Here is an 18,025-nt window from a genome sequence, read left to right on the forward strand (position 1 = left end):
TGCCAAAGTTCAAGTTTTCTCTGCAACTAACTGCAGATTTTGCCCACATCGCTCTTCATGAAGTTGGACAACGTTTATAAGCTTTTAGCAATTCTCTTAGTGGATGTGAGAAACAAGGGTCACTCTTTAAAATTTTAAAAGTTTAATAAGGGATAAAAGGGACAGTATCCAGCGCAGAGGTGCTTGGCAAACTGCCAGGAGCAGCCCATTAGCTTAAAACAATTTTCTTACATACTTTTTCATTACATCGGTTAAATGCATATTCATGAGGATTATACATATTCAAACATTCTTGTGGATTTACATGTTCCGGGAATTTTTTTTGTTTGGCTCAACTTTTGACTTGTCTTAATGCCATCCTGTAGATAAATTTTATATATTTAATTACTTCTGGAAGCTCTATTCCATTGTTTGACACTTTTTGATAATCGGAGGATCAGTATTAAATCTCTCCTTGCATTTTTCTCTTGGTGTTTATTCTCCTGGTTCTTTTCACTGTTATTCAGATAAGATACTCCACAAGTACATTGAACCAACGTAGCTCTTAACATAAATAAAGGCATTTAACATTAACACATAGTCTGTTTTAATACTTTGCAAAAGCCTAAACTATATATAAGCTACATACTGCATACAAAAACCAGGGTCCATCATCTTTAACTGATACTCTTGGGCACTGGTTTGGTCAAAAGGGAAGACGGTGTTCAGGTAACATCCATCTATAAGTGGAAGAAATATGAACCTTTAGTGAAGCAGTAAGTCATTGCACAAAGTCAACCAAAAGTCATTTACCACTGCATACCCTGAGTATGGCTGATACAAATCCCAGCTTGTGAATTGTCTCAGCCCTGCATTGTCTGGACAGCAGCTTTGCCTGCCTGTGCTGAGGGAGTGCAACTCACCAGCCTGTGATTCTGTTTGCATGCCATGGAGCCTCGACCAGGAAAGGGAAAGGTGGAGAAGGAAGAGATGAGGTTGTGGGCTGGTCCCAGGAATTGTTTTTCCCTTCCCCATTCCTGCCACCCTTTAGAGGGAGTCTCCCAGCCTTTGGCTGCTGAGAAGCTATGGATGGCTTAGTCAGCTCCAAGGGAAAAGGCACAAAGGAAAATCTACTACAGGGAATCCCATCATTTTCTTTCTCCAGCTATTTTCCCTGAGCAGATTGAAACAGTTGTTACAGAACGAAGGAGGACTCAGAGGCACATACATGAATGCAAAAAAGCTTTATTGAGTGTAGAGGAAAAAAATACTCAGAGTGGCTCAGAGAGGGCACCAGAAGCATCTACTAAGATGCAGTGGAGGTGTCCCTCTGCTTTCCTGCAGAGGGAAGAGAGGGTAACAGGTCTCCACTGGACTGGCTTGAGGATACATGGACAGCAAAGGAAAGAGCAAAATGAGACAGGAGAAGAAAGGGACAATGCCTTGAAATTCAAATTACAATGTCCCAAAGCTCTATCTCCTGACCAGGACCAGGTGCTGAGGTCATGGAGGTTCTTGCCCAAGGAGGTTGCCAGTAGATTTAGCAGGGACGGCACCTGCTGCCACCATAGCAGTTGGTGATGCAGGAGAGGTCAAAGCCCCCAGAGCTGATGGGCACTCCCTGAGAGCTGAGGATGCTGCCAACAGCAGCAGAGGTGGAGGATCCCACGGCGGTGTTCTGGGGGAAGGAGCTGAGGATGGGCCCAGGCAGGGTCACCAGCACAGGGGAGGGTTCAATGACAACGTGGGAGTCCTGGCACTGCCTGACACAGCACTCATTGCAGCTGCTGCCCAGCGGGGTGGGCCCACAGGGCTGGCAGCAAGGCTCACAGGGCCGGCAGCAGGACATGGCTCGGGAGCACAGGTGCACCTAGGATGGAAGGAAGGGAGAAGCAGAATGTGAGGACACGTGAGAAGCAGCACTGCACCCAAACACCCTGCAGCCAAGGCACCTCCTGGCCCACATTGCAGTGCCCAGCTCAAAGCCCAGGAGCCACCTCAGACAAGTCCCAGCCTCTCTCTGCACAAGACCTTCTCTCCCCGGCCCTCTCATAGGAAAAGCAGCTCCCATCCCCTCACTACGACAGCCCCTCTCGGCTGAGATCTCCAGGCAGGCAAGAGCTGGTCTTCAAGCAGGAGAAGAGGCTTCCCACTCACCTGATTCCTGAGGAGGAGGAGGTGAGAGAAGTGGATGAGAGAGCAGAGACTTGGGCTGCCTTTTATAGCAGTCCTGACCTGCCTCAGGCCAACAGGCACCTTTGTGGAAGCCATAATTTTCTGACCAGCTCATGTCAAATGCAAACTATCCCACCTAATAATGGGGCTGTGTCCTGTTTTCCTGCACTGCTGCCTTTTCATTTCCTAGTGCATTCCACGTGCTTTCTTTTATGCAAACTTCTCCAAGTGTCAAGATGAGAGGTTCAAGAACTTCAGGGCACAAAGACATCAGCACAGGCACAATGCTCAGATCAAGGGCTGGCAGCATCCCCTGTGGGTAGGTGATGTGAACCTCTTTCATGCCTGTGGATTAGTTTATGGCAAAGTTGTCAGGAAAGGGGCACCACTCTTGTGCTTCTCACCTTCATGCCCAAGGTCTCCATTGTTTGGGCAGAAGATAGAGCTTCAGGTTGCTATTTCCTTCTTGACTTTTCTCTTTCTTTTGTTGTCTTTATCTCTTTGGGCCAGTCTAGTGAAGACATTTTTCCCTCCTTCCTTCCACAGGAGAGGCTGAAGGACAACCTCCAGGATCTCCACTGCATCTTAGTGTCTGCCCCTCATACTCCCTGTAGGAACGATTCCAGTCTGCTCAGGAAAAAAGATAGAGGAAGAAGAGGGTGGGAGTACCTACAGTGGATTTTACTTTGTGCCCTTTCCCTTGGACCTGATGAAGACATCCCTGCTACTCTACAGCCAATAGTGATTAGACCACCAATCCAAAATATACTGGTAGTGGAGATAGAAAACAACAGTGCGTGGGAACAGTTCACAGCTTCATCTCTTCTTTTCCTCTGTTCTGTTGCCTGGGGTACATGGCCAGCACAGAGGGACAGATATGTACCTCACACCCCCTTTAGCATATGGCTAAAGGGCCCATCTGCTGTTGTTATATTCAGTTCTTAGATATTTCACAAGTTGGAATCGGTATCAAGCACACTCAAGCTATGCAAGTGTTGTGGTTTGACACTTGGCACCCAGAAGAGTCACTCACTCACCCTCCCCTGCTACAGCTGGGCAGTGGAGAGGGGAAAAAATATAACAAAGGATTTATGAGTGAGATAAGAACCAGGTGAAAACGCTTCAAGGGCAAAACAGGCTCAACTTAAAGTTTCAAAGTGACTTTATTACTACCAGAATCAGAGGAGGACGATGAGAAGCAAAATAATCCCTTTATACACCTTTTTTCCCCCAGACCCTCCCTTCTTCCCACTGACAGTGAGATAGGGCATAGGGGTTTTTGGGTCAGTTCATCACTGAGATTTTCTTTCGCTGCTCCTGGAGAGGAGTCCTTCCCCTGCGAGGCCATAGGGCCCCTTCCATGGGAGACAGTTCTCCGGGAACTTCTCCAGCGTGGGTCCACTCTCACGAGCAGCAGCCCTACCGCACCAGCTGTAATGGGAGTCCCTCCCATGGGCAGACAGTCCTCCCAAAACTGCTGCAACATGGGTCTATCTTTCCACGGGGTGCACTCCTACAAGGACAGACTGCTACAGCCTGGAAGCACAGCCCCTCTCTCTACCAGGTCTCCCACTGGATCACAGCATCCTCCAGGCATCCATCCAATGCAAGGGCACCTTCTCCATGAGCCGAGGGTGGATCTCTGCATCCCCCATGGATCCCCAGGGGCTGTGGGTGGATCTCTGCATCCCCCGTGGATCTATGGGCTGCAGGTGGATCTCTGCATCCCCTGTGGATCCCCATGGCTGCAAAGGCACAGCTGTTTCACCATGGTCTTCACCACAGCCTGCAGATGAATCCTGGCTCTGGCACCTGGAGCACCTCCTGCCCCTCCTTCTCCACTCATCTTGGAGTTGCCATGTTGTTTCCCCTCCCATGTTCTCAACTCCTCCTCTTCCCTACTTGGAGAAAAACTGTGTGACTTCGTTTTGATTTTCTTCTTAAATATGTCATCACAGAGACATTACCAACCTCCCTTATTGGCCCAGTCTTGGCCAGCAGCATGTTGATCTTCAGATTAGTGATTGGCTCTTCCTATATCCAGAAACCAAGGCTTCATCTGCTCCTAGTGAGACCTGAGCAGTGGTCTCAGTTGCCAGCACTCAAATAATCTCCAGGACCTTTTCACTCTGTGTGACCCCTCCACTGTCACCCTTTGTGCCTGACCCATGAGCCAGTTGCTCACCCATCATGAAATGTATTTATCTAGTTTTGTCCAGAAGGATCCTGTGAGAAATGGTATCAAAAACTTCAGAGAATTGCATAAAAGACTGCATCAGTTGGCTACCATTCATCAGCTAGGTGGGATACCTTGTTGTGAAAGGAAATTAGGTTTGACAAGCAGGGCATTCCTCACATGAACTCACACTGGTTGTGAAAAATGACTGCCTTGTTAATAATGTTTTTGAATACCTCCTAGAATTACCTACCTTCTTGCTAATTTCACCAGGAATTTTACTGCAAGCCTAGACTTAACACACGTGTACTCACACATGTCTTCATGGAACAAACAAAAAACTGTACATTCAAATAAGGTCAGGAAACGTCATTAGCTGAGATCTCTGTTGTGGAAACACAGTATGTCCCCTCACAGCAGAGTCCCTGGGCACGTGGGAGAGAAGTACAAGAGCAGTGACCATTTTCTGACAACTTTGTCACTGCCAAGACCACAGGAATGACAGAGGTTAACATCACCACCCCACAGGGGATGCCAATAACAATTAATCTGAGACTTCTTCCTGTGCTGACGTCTTTGTGCCTTGAAAATCATTGGTGCTCTCATTTTGACACTTACAGAAAGAGATCTTCAAATAGGAAAGCACGCGGAATTAGCCAGGAAATGAAAAGGCAGCAGTGCAGGAAAACAGGACACAGCCCCATTATTAGCTGGGATAGTTTGCATTTGACATGAGCTGGTCAGAAAATTACGACTTCCACTAAGGTGCCTGTTGGCCTGAGGCAGGTCAGGACTGCTATAAAAGGCAGCCCAAGTCTCTGCTCTCTCATTCACTTCTCTCACCTTCTCTTCCTCCTCAGGAATCAGGTAAGTGGGAAACCTCTTCTTCTCCTCCTGCTGCTGCTGCTGCTTCAAGAGCAGCTCTTGCCTGGCTGGAGGTCTCAGCTGAGAGGGGCTACAAGAGCCCAGGGCTGGGAGCTGCTTGTGCTGGAAGAGGGCAGAGGAGAGAAGGTCTTGTGCAGACAGAGAGAGGCTGGGACTTGTCTGAGGTGGCTCCTGGGCTTTGAGCTGGGCACTGCAATGTGGGCCAGGAGGTGCTCACATTGTGCAGGGTGTTTGGTGGTAGTGCTGGTTCTCACATGTCCTCACATTCTGCTTCTCCCTTCCTTCCATCCTAGGTGCACCTGTGCTCCCGAGCCATGTCCTGCTGCCGGCCCTGTGAGCCTTGCTGCCAGCCCTGTGGGCCCACCCCGCTGGGCAGCAGCTGCAATGAGTGCTGTGTCAGGCAGTGCCAGAGCTCCCACGTTGTCATTGAACCCTCCCCTGTGCTGGTGACCCTGCCTGGGCCCATCCTCAGCTCCTTCCCCCAGAACACCGCCGTGGGATCCTCCACCTCTGCTGCTGTTGGCAACATCCTCAGCTCTGGCGGAGTGCCCATCAGCTCTGGGGGCTTTGACATCTCCTGCATCACCAACTGCTATGGTGGCAGCAGGTGCCGTCCCTGCTAAAGCTGCCTAAAGTCTTTAGGCTAGAACCTCCAAGACCTCAGAAGCTGGCTCTGCGCAGGAGATAGAGCTTTAAGACTTGGTATTTAATGTCTGAGCCATTGTTCCCTTCTACTTTTTTTTGTCTTTCCTTTGCTCTCTGTGTCTCCCCAGGCCAGCCTAGGGGGATGTGTTGCCCTCCCTCCATCTTTTGGGCAGGCAGATTGACACCCTACATGAGCTCCACTGCATCTTAGTGGCTGCTCCTCGTGCTGTCTGTGAGCCACCTCTGTTTCTACCTTACATTCATTAAAGTTGTTTTGCATCCAAGCCTTGGCCTCTAAGTTGTCCTTCTTTCCGTGGCAACTGTTCCAGTCTGCTCAGGGTAGAAGGTGGATGGGCAGAGCGTTGGACTCCCTGTAGTGGATTTTCCTTTCTGCCTTTTCCATTGGAGTGGTTGAAGAACATCCCTGGCCACTCCACAGCCAATGGCAATCAGGGAAAAGATGGCTCCAAAGGTGTCTGCCAAGGAAGGCGGGAATCTTCATGGAATGGAAAATATTACACCCTTCCCTCCAAATTATTATAACTTTGAAAATGCTGGGCTGTCAGACAAATATGTTGGAAAAGGAACTGCAGTTCTATACTACAATATACATAACAAGGCAAACAAACAACAACAGCAGCAGCAAAACCAAACAGACCCAGACACCCAGGCCTGGCCTCTCTCGGCCGCAGGCGCTTTCCCCTTCGGTGCAGTTCCGGGCACAGCCAGCAGGGGCGATGCTGGCTCCGGGCCGGGCAGGGCGGGTGCGGTGATTCCCCCGCGCCAGCAGGGGGCGCTGTGGCGCGAGCTCGGCTCCCTCATGAGGTGATGGCAGCTCAGGCGGTGGAGGAGAGGGGAAGTGGCTCCCTTTGCAAAACTCACGGGAGCAGCCGGTCTCAGTGCCACTGAGGGTGGTGAATTGTGCTGTAGGAGGAACCTTGGAGAGGCAAGCTGGAACAACAGAGATGAGCAGGCTCGTGGAGACAAACGAAGCATTGCAAAAAACCCTGAAGCCATGGCAGGAGCAGCGGGAGTCCAGGCAGAGATGGGGCGGTGAATTAAAATGTGGCAAAAAACCACCAGAGCGGGGGCAGAAAGCAGTGGAGCTGGGCAGCCCCCAAAGGAGAGAGAATGTGAGGGAGCGGGTTGCTTTGAGTTTTCCCCTGGCTCTCAGGTCTCCCATGTGATGTCCTGGGGATGGCAGTGGCATCAGGGCTCCTGCAAGCAGCCAGGAGATGCTCCTTCCAGAGAGCGGGAGCACACTGGGGTCCCAGGCTTTTCCTGAGGCACCCAAGCAGATAGTGAGGGTCCCTCCCAGTGAGATTGGGTGTAGGAAAGATGCTAGTGCTCGCCCCTCTTTCAAGCAGAGGCTCACCCATGGTAAGGGGAAGCAGTGAAGGACAAAACTCTGCAGTGTCATCAAATTCTCCCCACAGCAGCAGTCCAGCACAAAGACCACAACCGTCTCCCCTCCAATCCCCCAAGAGAGAAGGTGAGAGAAGGCTGAGCCCAGTCCCTCACCCGCAGCCAAGTCCCACAGTGTCTCTGCACTTCCAAAGAGAAAACCTCCCCGGCCACCAAGCTCACCCCCCAGATAAGAGACTGCAGCCAACTGCACCCTTCCCCCCTCCTTCCCATCCCAGCCATATCTTTTCTCTCCCAAGTATCATTGTTCCCATGTCTTAGGCAACAAATGGGAGAAAAATTCCCTGGGAGAAAGAAAAGAAATGGAAAAATCCTAACCTCCAACAACGGTGCACTACTGTGTTTTTACAGTAGAAGATAATTTACACCAATTTCCATGCCAAGTGTGTTATTAGTAATAAAGTCATTTTTATTACTCAACTCAACTGCATTTAAAGAGACAGAAGAGAGATACTCTGAGTGGAAAAAGGTACTTTTGTAATGTGTGTAAAAGGTACTTACTCCAAGCTGTTATACACCTTGAGCAATTAAGTGGTAACCTGTCTAGGCCAGCTCTGCTGAGACTTGTACTGTTTTATCTTTCCAGGAACATTACTGGGAATTGTGCCAGCACATCCCACTGAAAATTGAGTTACTTATCAAAGAACTGCTTATCATTTTTGTTGGAGCAATCATTGCCAGCAGGAACCAAATTTGGTCGACACACCAACAAGCTCAACCCACAGGTTGAAACCCTGGCTTCTTTTGTTTATGTTAATCAATATGGTAACCATATGCATTCTGCACTACACCCACTTCTCTCCTGTGGGTGCAATTTACTGGAGCAGCAATTACAAAGGAAGGTGGCATTCAAAAGGTAACCTGGGATAATGCAAAAGGGAATTCAACCCCTAGCAACTAGATAATAGTAGAAACTATTTATGACCCCACTAATCGTAAGCCACAGTTTGTGTTGTAAAAATGCATGGTGCTTCTGTATATAGCATATACCAAATCATGTCAGGATTAGATCCCAATGGAGATGGGCCTGATGGAATGGATGTGCTTTTGGGAGAACCCCTTGTGATTTTGTATTTGTAGACAACATTATTGTACATGCAAGTACCCTAGTATTTGTGCTTGTAACTTTGTTGACATTATGGGATGTGATTTTAGTTATCTAGCTCCTCTTGTATCTTGCCAATTGTTATGATTTAATTATGCATTGGCTTAAAAGCAGCAGTCTGATCCTACTGAATGAACCTCACTTGGATGTGAAAAATGCCATTGAAAGAAGCTGGAGAAAATGGACAGAAAATTTTGATTACCATTCATCCTCATGTAGAAAAATCCACCGGGTGATGAAGCAACCAGAGAAAGACAGGGAACACAATTATGTGGATATTTTATTTGGATGGTCATCAAGAGCAACTGAAGTTCGTAATAAAATGTTGCACCCTGTGATTTTCCTTCTGATGTTAACATTTTTGCCTTTTATTTTCATAATCAGATTGTATATTAAAATGTGGGAGATTATAAAGAAATTAAACCCCCAAATTCAGAGATAGTTTATATAGCTTTTCTTCCTTCTCTATCTTCACTACTTCTCCTTTTTCAGTCCAAGTCCATATGGATGTTTGAGCCACAGGTGGTGCAGAAGCCCGGGTGATAAAGCATCTCAAAAACCAATGACAGATAGCCAGGGACCCAAACAAGGACTGTTGGTAAGAAGGCACCATGAGAAAAAACACACTGTGGCTGGAGAAGGGGCCATACAGAGGTAGGCAACCCATTTTTGCAACAAACATCCTTGTTCTCTCTCCTGGAGACAAGCACAACACAGTACTGTGCAAACACAGGAATGAGGTCACAAAGTGAGCGTGGACTGTCAGTCAAAGGTTGACCCAGCAGCAGTGGGCACTGGTTTGATCAAAGGCCTCATCCAGAAAGAACTCGATGGACAAATTACATACATTCATACAGGTGAGAAATGTCACAAATTTATAATAAAGCCCTAAGACATTGGCACAAATTCAGCTGAAATTCATTTACCACTGCATTAGCCTGCATACGTCTGATAGGAAACTTGTGAATTACCTCAGCCCTGCATGTCTGGGATACCAGCTGAGTCCTGCATGTGCTGAGGGAGTGTATCTCATCTACCCATGCTCCTGTGTGCAGGCCACGGACTGTAGACCAGGTAATGGAGGGGAGGAGAAAAAGAAGTGAGGTTATAGGCTGTCCCCAGACATTGCTGTTTCCCTAAACAACTTTTGCAAACTTTGGAGCCATGGTCTTCCTGATGACCTTTGGCTGTTGAGTAGCCAGGTATGACTTTGTCAGCTTCAAGGGAGTTGAACCCTCTTCTTCCTCCACCATTTTCCCTAAGCAATATGGAAGGTTTGCCAGAAAATGAAGAATGATTCAGAGGCCAAGGCTTGGATGCAAAAGAACTTTATTGAGTGTAAAGAAAAGGATGTGGTTCACAGAGAGCACAAGGAGCAGCCACTAAGATGCAGTGGAGCTCATGCAGGGGGTCCATCTGCCTGCCCTAAAGAGAGGCAAACAGGTCCCCTGGGCTGGCCTGGGGACACATGGACAGCACAGAAATATGGAATAGTAGGAGAAAGAAATCATCCTAAAGCTGTTAATAGAATGTCCAGAAGCTCCGTCTCCTGCGCAGAATCATGTTCTGCCCAGAACCATGTTCTGAGGTCTTGGAAATTCTTGCCCAAGGAGGTTGCCAGCAGATTTAGCAGGGACGGCACCTGCTGCCACCATAGCAGTTGGTGATGCAGGAGAGGTCAAGGCCCCCAGAGCTGATGGGCACTCCCTGAGAGCTGAGGATGCTGCCAACAGCAGCAGAGGTGGAGGATCCCACGGCGGTGTTCTGGGGGAAGGAGCTGAGGATGGGCCCAGGCAGGGTCACCACCACAGCAGGCGGCTGGATGGCCACATGGGAGTCCTGGCACTGCCTGACACAGCACTCATTGCAGCTGCTGCCCAGCGGGCAGGGGCCACAGGACTGGCCACAGGGGTTGCAGGGCTGGCAGCAGGACATGGCTGGGGCTCACAGGTGCACCTGGCACAGAGGGCAGGGAGAAGCACAAAGTGAGGACACATGAGAAGCAGCACAGCTCCCAAACAACCTGCAGCCAAGGCACCTCCTGGCCCACATTGCATTGCCCAGCCCAAAGCCCAGGAGCCACCTCAGTCAAGTCCCAGCCTCTCTCTGTCTGCACAAGACCTTCTCTCCCCTGCCCTCTCCCAGCACAAGCAGCTCCCAGCCCTGGGCTCTTGTAGCCCCTCTCAGCTGAGACCTCCAGGCAGGAAAGAGCTGCTCTTGAAGCAGCAGGAGGAGAAGAGGTTTCAACTTACCTGATTCCTGAGGAGGTGAGAGAAGTGAATGAGAGAGCAGAGACTTGGGCTGCCTTTTATAGCAGTCCTGCCCTGCCTCAGGTGCAGAGGCACCTTAGTGGAAGTCATAATTTTCTGACCAGCTCATGTCAAATGTGAGCTATCCCAGCTAATGGTAGGAGCTGTGTCCCAGTTTCCTGCACTGTGGCTTTTCCATTTCCTGGCTTCTGCCACGTGCTTTCCTATATGAAGGGTCATTTCTCAAAGTGCCAGTATGACAGCATCAAGGATTTCAGGGCAGAAAGACATCAGTGGACAAAGAAGGTTTAGATTAAGGGCCAGTGGCATCCAGGTAATGTGTACCTGTGTCATTCCTCTGGACTCCTCTGGTGGCCAGAAACCAACCCTGCTCTCATGCTTCTTGTACACATGCCCAAGGTCTGAACGTGACATGAAACAGTTTTTATTTTGCTTCCTTTATTACTCTGTGATCAACACTCAGTGTTATACTCAGGTGGGCTTCTGCTGGGAGGGTCTGACCCTAGTGCTGTATTAAGAGTACTCAGAAAAATTGTGTTCTCTTCTCTTCCCAGTGACCTTCACCTATGAGCTACCTTTTAGAGAGAACTGGATTTGTCTGGAGAAAAGGAGGCCAAGGGGAAAGTTTATCACTCTTAACACTACGTGAAAGGGGGCTATAGTGAGGTGGGTGTCAGTCTGCTCCCAAATAACAAGTGATAAGACCAGAGGAATTGGCCTCAAGTTGCACCAGGGGAGGTTTAGATTGGATATTAGCGAAAAATTCAATATCAAGCATTGGAACACACTGTTGAGGAAGGTGGTTAAGTCACCACTCCTGGAGGTGATTTCAAAGTGGCACATGGGAACATGGGTTAGCGGTAGAGCAGGCAGTGTTAGATTTAAGGTTGGACTTGATGATCTTGAAGGCGTTTTCATGATTCTGTGACTGTGCAGCTATCAGCAGTCTTGGGCATTTGAATTAGACAATTAAGAATGAGACAATCAAAAGGTCAGTGCAATCAGGAATTACCACACATACAATGAACATCTTCTTCTCCACGTATCTGCTAACCCTAGTGAAGAATGGCCCTGCATGGAGCAATCAGTACCTGCAGACCGTACTGCAATTGTTCTTCCTCGTCATGTTGCCTTTGTGAAGATCTGGCACTCCTCCACTGCTGCATCAAAGCTGATGGAGACTTTTCTTGTCACCAGGAAAACCAGTGCTTCTTGCAAGCCTTGGTCATATGTACATTGGGTTTGTGGTCATCTTCACCCAGGTGGTTCTGCTTTCCTGGCCCACCCAGGAAAGCCATTGCTTAATCCAAGTCTCCTGATGTGGCCTTTGCTGATCCTGATCCAGCAGCTGCTCCCACCCCATTGTGTCAAGGTAAAGCAAAGAGTTCGAGAACCTGTGCTACGAGGAAACACTGAAGGAGTGTAGCCTTTTCTCCCTGGAGAACAGGACTCTTGGGGAGGACCTTATCACAGTATTTTAGTAATTAAATGGGATCTATCAAGAGCACTGAGAGTTTCAGCACAAAGACCAACACGGAGGGGCTGTCCATGAGGGTCACACACTGAATGAAGAGGAACTGGAGATTATTTGAGTGCTGGCAACTGAGACCACTTGGGTCTCAGCAGGAGCAGATGAAGCCTTTGTTTCTGGACCTAGCAAGATGTGCACAGGGGCCAGTAAAATGGAGAAAGATCACGTCTCCGTCCTGAACTAAGGGCAGGAGCATGTGTGGAACCTCACAGGCTTCATGGGACATTCTGTACCTGAGTTATTCTGAGCCCAGCAGTGCCTTGAAGACTTCCTTTTCTGCATGCAGGAGACCATGGATATCTAGGGCATGACATGGATTAGAGCATTACTCAAGACTGAAGGCAAAGGAATTTTTATATCTTATGCCCACTGCTGCCACCCTTTGAACATGTGATTTCATTGGTGGCCTCTGTTAGCACAGTAGTCAAGGTTGTCTTCATTAGCTCCAAGGGGAAGAACACAGAGGAAAATCCACTGCAGGGACTCCCACCCCCTGCCTTTTTAAACTTTATACATGAGCAGATTGGAAGAGTTGTCACAGAACAAAGGAGAACTTAGAGGCCAAGGCATGAGAGCATAAAAACTTTAATGAGTCTAAGGAAGAAAAGGAGACCACCAGGGACAGTCACTAAAATGCAGTGGAGCTCCTGCATGGTGTCCATCTGCCTGTCATGCAGAGGGAGAGAGGGCAAAATATCCCCACTTAGGCTGGCCTGGGGAGACACAGAAAACAAGTGCTAAGAAAGAGGGGAGGAAGCTCTGTCATGTCCCCGCACGTAGCAGTCCTTGGGTGTGTGAGCAACAAGCACAAAAGAGGTGCCCATTTCCTGACAACTTAGACAAAACTAAACCGCTCAAAAATGACCCAAGTGAACATCACCTGCCCACAAGGAATGCCAACAGACTTTGATCTGAGACTTCTACCTCAGAAATCCTTGAGATTCTCATCCCAGCACTTACAGAATGAGATCTTCACCTAGGCAAGCACGTGGCAGAAGCCAGGAAATGAAAAGGCAGCAGTAAAGGAAACCAGGCCACAGCTCATACCATTACCTGGAATGGCGCACATTTGACATGAGCTGGTCACAAAATTATGGCTTCCACTAAGGTGCCTCTGGGCCTGAGGCAGAGCAGGTCTCCTATAAAAGGCAGCCCAAGTCTCTGCTCTCTCATCCACTTCTCTCACCTCCTCAGGAATCAGGTAAGTTGGAAACCTCTTCTCCTCCTGCTGCTTCAAGAGCAGCTCTTTCCTGCCTGGAGGTCTCAGCTGAGAGGGGCTACAAGAGCCCAGGGCTGGGAGCTGCTTGTGCTGGGAGAGGGCAGGGGAGACAAGGTCTTGTGCAGACAGAGAGAGGCTGAGACTTGGCTGAGGTGGCTCCTGGGCTTTGAGCTGGGCACTGCAATGTGGGCCAGGAGGTGCTTTGGCTGCAGGGTGTTTGGGTGGTAGTGTTGGTTCTCCTTTGTCCTCACATTCTGCTTCTCCCCTCCTTCCATCCTAGGTGCACCTGTGAGCCCGAGCCATGTCCTGCTGCCCGCCCTGCAACCCCTGTGGCCAGTCCTGTGGCCCCTGCCCGCTGGCCAGCAGCTGCAATGAGTGCTGTGTCAGGCAGTGCCAGGACTCCCATGTGGCCATCCAGCCGCCTGCTGTGCTGGTGACCCTGCCTGGGCCCATCCTCAGCTCCTTCCCCCAGAACACCGCCGTGGGATCCTCCACCTCTGCTGCTGTTGGCAGCATCCTCAGCTCTCAGGGAGTGCCCATCAGCTCTGGGGGCCTTGACCTCTCCTGCATCACCAACTGCTATGGTGGCAGCAGATGCCGGCCCTGCTAAATCTGCTGGCAAAGTCCTTTGGCAAGAGCTTCCAAGACCTCAGAAGACAGATGTGGGCAGGAGATAGAGATTTGGAACATTGTCTTTTCAACATCAAGCCATTGTTCCCTTCTTCCACCTTCTTTTCCTCTTTTCTTTGTCTTCTGTGTCTCCTCAGGCCAGTCTAATGGGGACACGTGACCCTCCCTCCCTCTTTTGGGCAAGCAGATGCACACTCTGCAGGACTCTACTGCATCTTAGTGGCTGCCTCTGATGCTCTCTTTGCGCCACCTCCTTTTTTTCTTTACACTGAATAAAGTTGTTTTGCATCCAAGCCTGGGCCTCTAAGTCCTCCTTTGTTCTCTAGAAAATCTTCCAGTCCATTCAGGGAAAATAAGTGGAGGAAGCAGAGAATGGGATTCCCTGCAGTGGATTTTTCTTTGTGCCCTTTTCCTAGGAGCTGACGATGTCTCCCCAGGTTACTCAGCAGCTAAAGGCCATCAGGAAGACATCAGGCAACAGTTGTGAAGGGAAACAAGAATTCCCGGGTCCAGCCGACAGCTTCATCTCTTCCTTCTCCTCCACTCCCCTACATTGTCTAGTGATGCAGCCACTGGATCCTGGGCTACCTCTGGAGAAATTCTGGCACCATGCTAGGAGTGGGGAACAACTGAGATTTGGATTTTACCTGCAACTGAAACTGAGGAGCTGCTTGCTCTATAGTGAAAAATGTCACAGCCACAGCAGGGACTGAGCAAAGGAGAAGGAGGAGGCTCTCTAGTCTTGAGGTTCCAACAGAAAAGAGCTCACACCAAGTGAAGAAATCAGGAATAAAAGAGCCTTAAGCACTCCAGTGCTTGGGTTTTATACAGTTACAAATCAAGGGGTGGATACAAAAAAACAACCAATGGAGAGATATCAGGGGAGGAGTGAGGGGATTATATCAACAGATCAGAACCAATCAGGGTAGGTGGGAGGAGAGGGTAAGTCACATGGGCCAATGGGGCTTCAAAGTTTAGGGGAATTCCAAAGGGTTCTCATAGTCTGGGATTGGGCCAAAGTAAGAGTGGCAGGCAAGGTTCTGGAATAAGGGGCTGGGTTGCCTTGACAGGCAGGGAAAGAGCTGGAACAAGGGGCAGGAAATGGCATGCGGGACAGCTTTGAGGGAGTGTAAAACCCAGGGGCAAACATGGAGAACATGGGGGTACAACAGAACAAACCACTTAACAAACACCATAGGGTGTATCACTGTCACCCAGCACTGATGAGGAGAGGGTGAGGAGAGGGAGACAGGGGCACTGTCAGGAGCACTGACAGGAGCACCTTTCCTCAGGAAATCATGGGGCTGCTATTACTTCAAGGTCTCCCAGCTTTCTGGGTATTTGTGGGCAAAGATACATCAGGACAAGGCTTGATGGTGTCTGGAAGCAGAGCAACCAGGGGATGTCTTCCTCAGCTCCAAGAGATTGTACCCTTAATAGTTGTGCTGCCATGGTGCCCCAAAATTCCATTTCTCTGTGAATGGAGAAGAGTCTCCTTATGCCCTCACCCACTCCCATGACTGAGCAACACCTTTCTCCTTTGGTATTCAGAAGTGCAACCAAGGGAAGGACCACACAGACACCAGACTTGAATGCAGCAGAACTTTAATGAAATGAAAGAAGGAAACAAAGCCACTGAAAGCAGAGGTCAGCAGCACAGGCAGCACCAAGGGCAGCAGAGAGTCTGCGCTCCTTGGCTCTGGAATAGTTCCTGCATAATATTGGTCTACCTGTCCCACAAAGGGGAGAAACCAAATGGTCCCTATCAAGCTGGCCTTTGGGGAACGTAGAAGCACATAGGAACCAATGCAAACAATGGAAAGGGAGAGAAAGGCAAGTTCAGTCAGATATTGTGCAAACAGCACTCAAAACCTAGATCCTCTGCCCAACACTGTGTTCTGAGTTCCTCAGGATGTCTCGTTGGGGCTCTCTCAGCACCTTTAGCAGGGACGACATCTGTTGCCACCGTAGCGCCTGGTGATGGAGGAGATGTCAAAGCCCCCAGAATTGATGGGAACTCCATCAGAGCTGAGGATGTTGCCAACAGCAGCAGAGGTGGAGGATCCCACCACGGTGTTCTGTGGGAAGGAGCTGAGGATGGGCCCAGGCAGGGTCACCACCACAGCAGGCGGCTGAATGACCACAGTGGAGTCCTGGCACTGCCTGACACAGCACTCATTGCAGCTGTTGGCCAGTGGAGTGGGGCCACAGGGCTGGCAGGGACGGCACTGGGTGTTGCAGGACATGTCTTGAGGCTGCAGATGCACCTGGCAGAGAGAGTAGAGAGGAAACAGAGCACAAGGTTGGGTGGGTGAGTGAGGAGCAGCCTGTTTACCCCATCACAAAAGAGCCAAGGCCATCATGAGTGGGAAGCTGGAGACTGGGCCAGGAGCCCTACAAAGAGCAGCCTGACTCAGGAAGTTCTCTGCCAGGCAAATAAAGCAAAAGGCACCACCATCACCAGCCTCTCTCCATGCCAGCCTCCTCCCCACTTTCCTCTCTTACGACCAGATGCTCCAATCCCCAAATATGAGAAAGCCAACATCAGTTGAGATACCCACCAAGAGGAGATCTCACTTTGGCAGAGAAAGAGAAGGGGCTTCAGACTCACCTGGTTCCCAAGCAGAAGGAAGCAAGAGAAGTGGATGAGAGAGCAGAGACTTGGGCTGCCTTTTATACCTGCCCTTCACTGCCGCAGGACCGGGGCAGCCTTTGCAGAGGTAACAATTTCCCAGCAAGCTCATCTTGAATGCAAACCAGCACACCTAATGATATGGGCTGTGCTTTCATTTCCTACACTGCTGCCTTTTCATTTCCAGGTTTGTTCCGTGCCCGTTCCCCAATGAAGGCTTCTTCTGATCCCTGGGATTAAAGGTCCCGGGATTTCTAAGGCAGGAATGCAGCAGTGCAGGCAGAAAACTCAGTTTATGTACTGCATGGGCCCAGACCAGGAAAGTGATGCTATCCTGATCACTCTTCTAGGGTTGTTTGAAGTGTTGTTTTCAGGAAGAAAATGCAGCACTCATAGAATCATAGAATCATATAATCACAGAATGGCTTGGTCTGGATGGAACACCTTCATAAAGAGAAGCAGCGACACGCACTAGATGAGATTGTTCCAAGCCCCATCCAAGCTGGCCTTGAACACTTTCAGGGATGTGGCAGACTCAGCTTCTATGTGAAGTTCCATTGCCTCACCACCCTTGAGTAAAGAATTTGTTCCTAACATCAAATCTACATCTTTCCTCTTTTAGTTTAAACCATTCCACTTTGTCCTATCAGTATCTGCCTGTGTAAAATGTTGGCATCCATCTTTTTGTAAGCCCCCTTCACGCACTGACTGGCCTCAATGAGGTGGCCTCAATGCCTTCTCTTCTCCATGCAGAACAACCCCAAATCTCTCAGCCTATCTTCATAGCAGAGTTGCTCCAGCCCTCTGAGCATCTTTGTGGCTTCCTTTTGGACCTGCTCTAAGAGGTCCATGTCTTTCTTGTGCTGAAGTCTCCATGTCTGAACCCATCTGGGATCTCACAAGATCAGAGTAGATAAGGAGAATCACTGCCCTCAACCTGCCAGTCAGGCCTTTTGTGATGCAGCCCAGGATGGCTTTCTGGACTGCAAGGGCAAACAGTTGGCTCACATCCAGGTTTTCATCCACGAGAACTCCCAATTCCCTCTTCACAGGTCTGCTCTCAATGAGTTAATCTCCCAGTCTGTCCTCACGTCTGCGATTTCCTAATGCAGGTGCTGCACCCTGCGCTTGAACTTCTTAAACTTCATCAGGTTCTCATGGGCCCACTTCTCAAGTTTCTCCAGGTCTCCTTGGATGGAAATCTCCCTCTGGATGGAAATCTCCTTCTGTTTTGTCAGCTCAGCTTTGTGTCATCTGCAAACATGCCAAGGGGACACTCAATCTAATATGCTTGTGATTGAAAAAGATACCAAAAAGCACCAGTCCCAAGACAGAGCCTTGAGATATGCCCCT

General features: G+C 49.4%; 2 protein-coding genes and 3 pseudogenes across 2 annotated transcripts; 2 read left to right on the plus strand and 3 right to left on the minus strand.

Annotated features, from left to right (window-relative positions):
• Nucleotides 1–1,519: 1,519 nt before the first annotated feature.
• Nucleotides 1,520–2,269, minus strand: LOC136567248 (feather keratin Cos1-1/Cos1-3/Cos2-1-like). Its single transcript, XM_066566775.1, is given in 3 exon segments — nucleotides 1,520–1,849; nucleotides 2,137–2,229; nucleotides 2,231–2,269. Coding segments are annotated over 3 exon segments (462 nt in total).
• Nucleotides 2,270–5,061: 2,792 nt separating this feature from the next.
• LOC136567327 (feather keratin Cos1-2-like) lies at nucleotides 5,062–5,838 on the plus strand (annotated as a pseudogene).
• Nucleotides 5,839–10,016: 4,178 nt separating this feature from the next.
• On the minus strand, nucleotides 10,017–10,750 carry LOC136567152 (feather keratin Cos1-2-like; annotated as a pseudogene).
• Nucleotides 10,751–13,711: 2,961 nt separating this feature from the next.
• On the plus strand, nucleotides 13,712–14,020 carry LOC136567153 (feather keratin Cos1-2-like). Its single transcript, XM_066566658.1, has one exon. The coding sequence runs from the start codon at nucleotides 13,712–13,714 to the stop codon at nucleotides 14,018–14,020; it is 309 nt and encodes a 102-aa protein (XP_066422755.1).
• Nucleotides 14,021–15,980: 1,960 nt separating this feature from the next.
• On the minus strand, nucleotides 15,981–16,784 carry LOC136567249 (feather keratin Cos1-1/Cos1-3/Cos2-1-like; annotated as a pseudogene).
• Between the last annotated feature and the right edge of the window lie 1,241 nt (nucleotides 16,785–18,025).

Source organism: Molothrus aeneus, chromosome 28, assembly GCF_037042795.1.
Source record: "Molothrus aeneus isolate 106 chromosome 28, BPBGC_Maene_1.0, whole genome shotgun sequence".
In the NCBI taxonomy this organism is placed as follows: domain Eukaryota; kingdom Metazoa; phylum Chordata; class Aves; order Passeriformes; family Icteridae; genus Molothrus; species Molothrus aeneus.

Coding starts and splice junctions, on each gene's coding strand:
- LOC136567153 (XM_066566658.1), top strand. CDS start 13,712: ATGTCCTGCTGCCCGCCCTGCAACCCCTGTGGCCAGTCCTGTGGCCCC.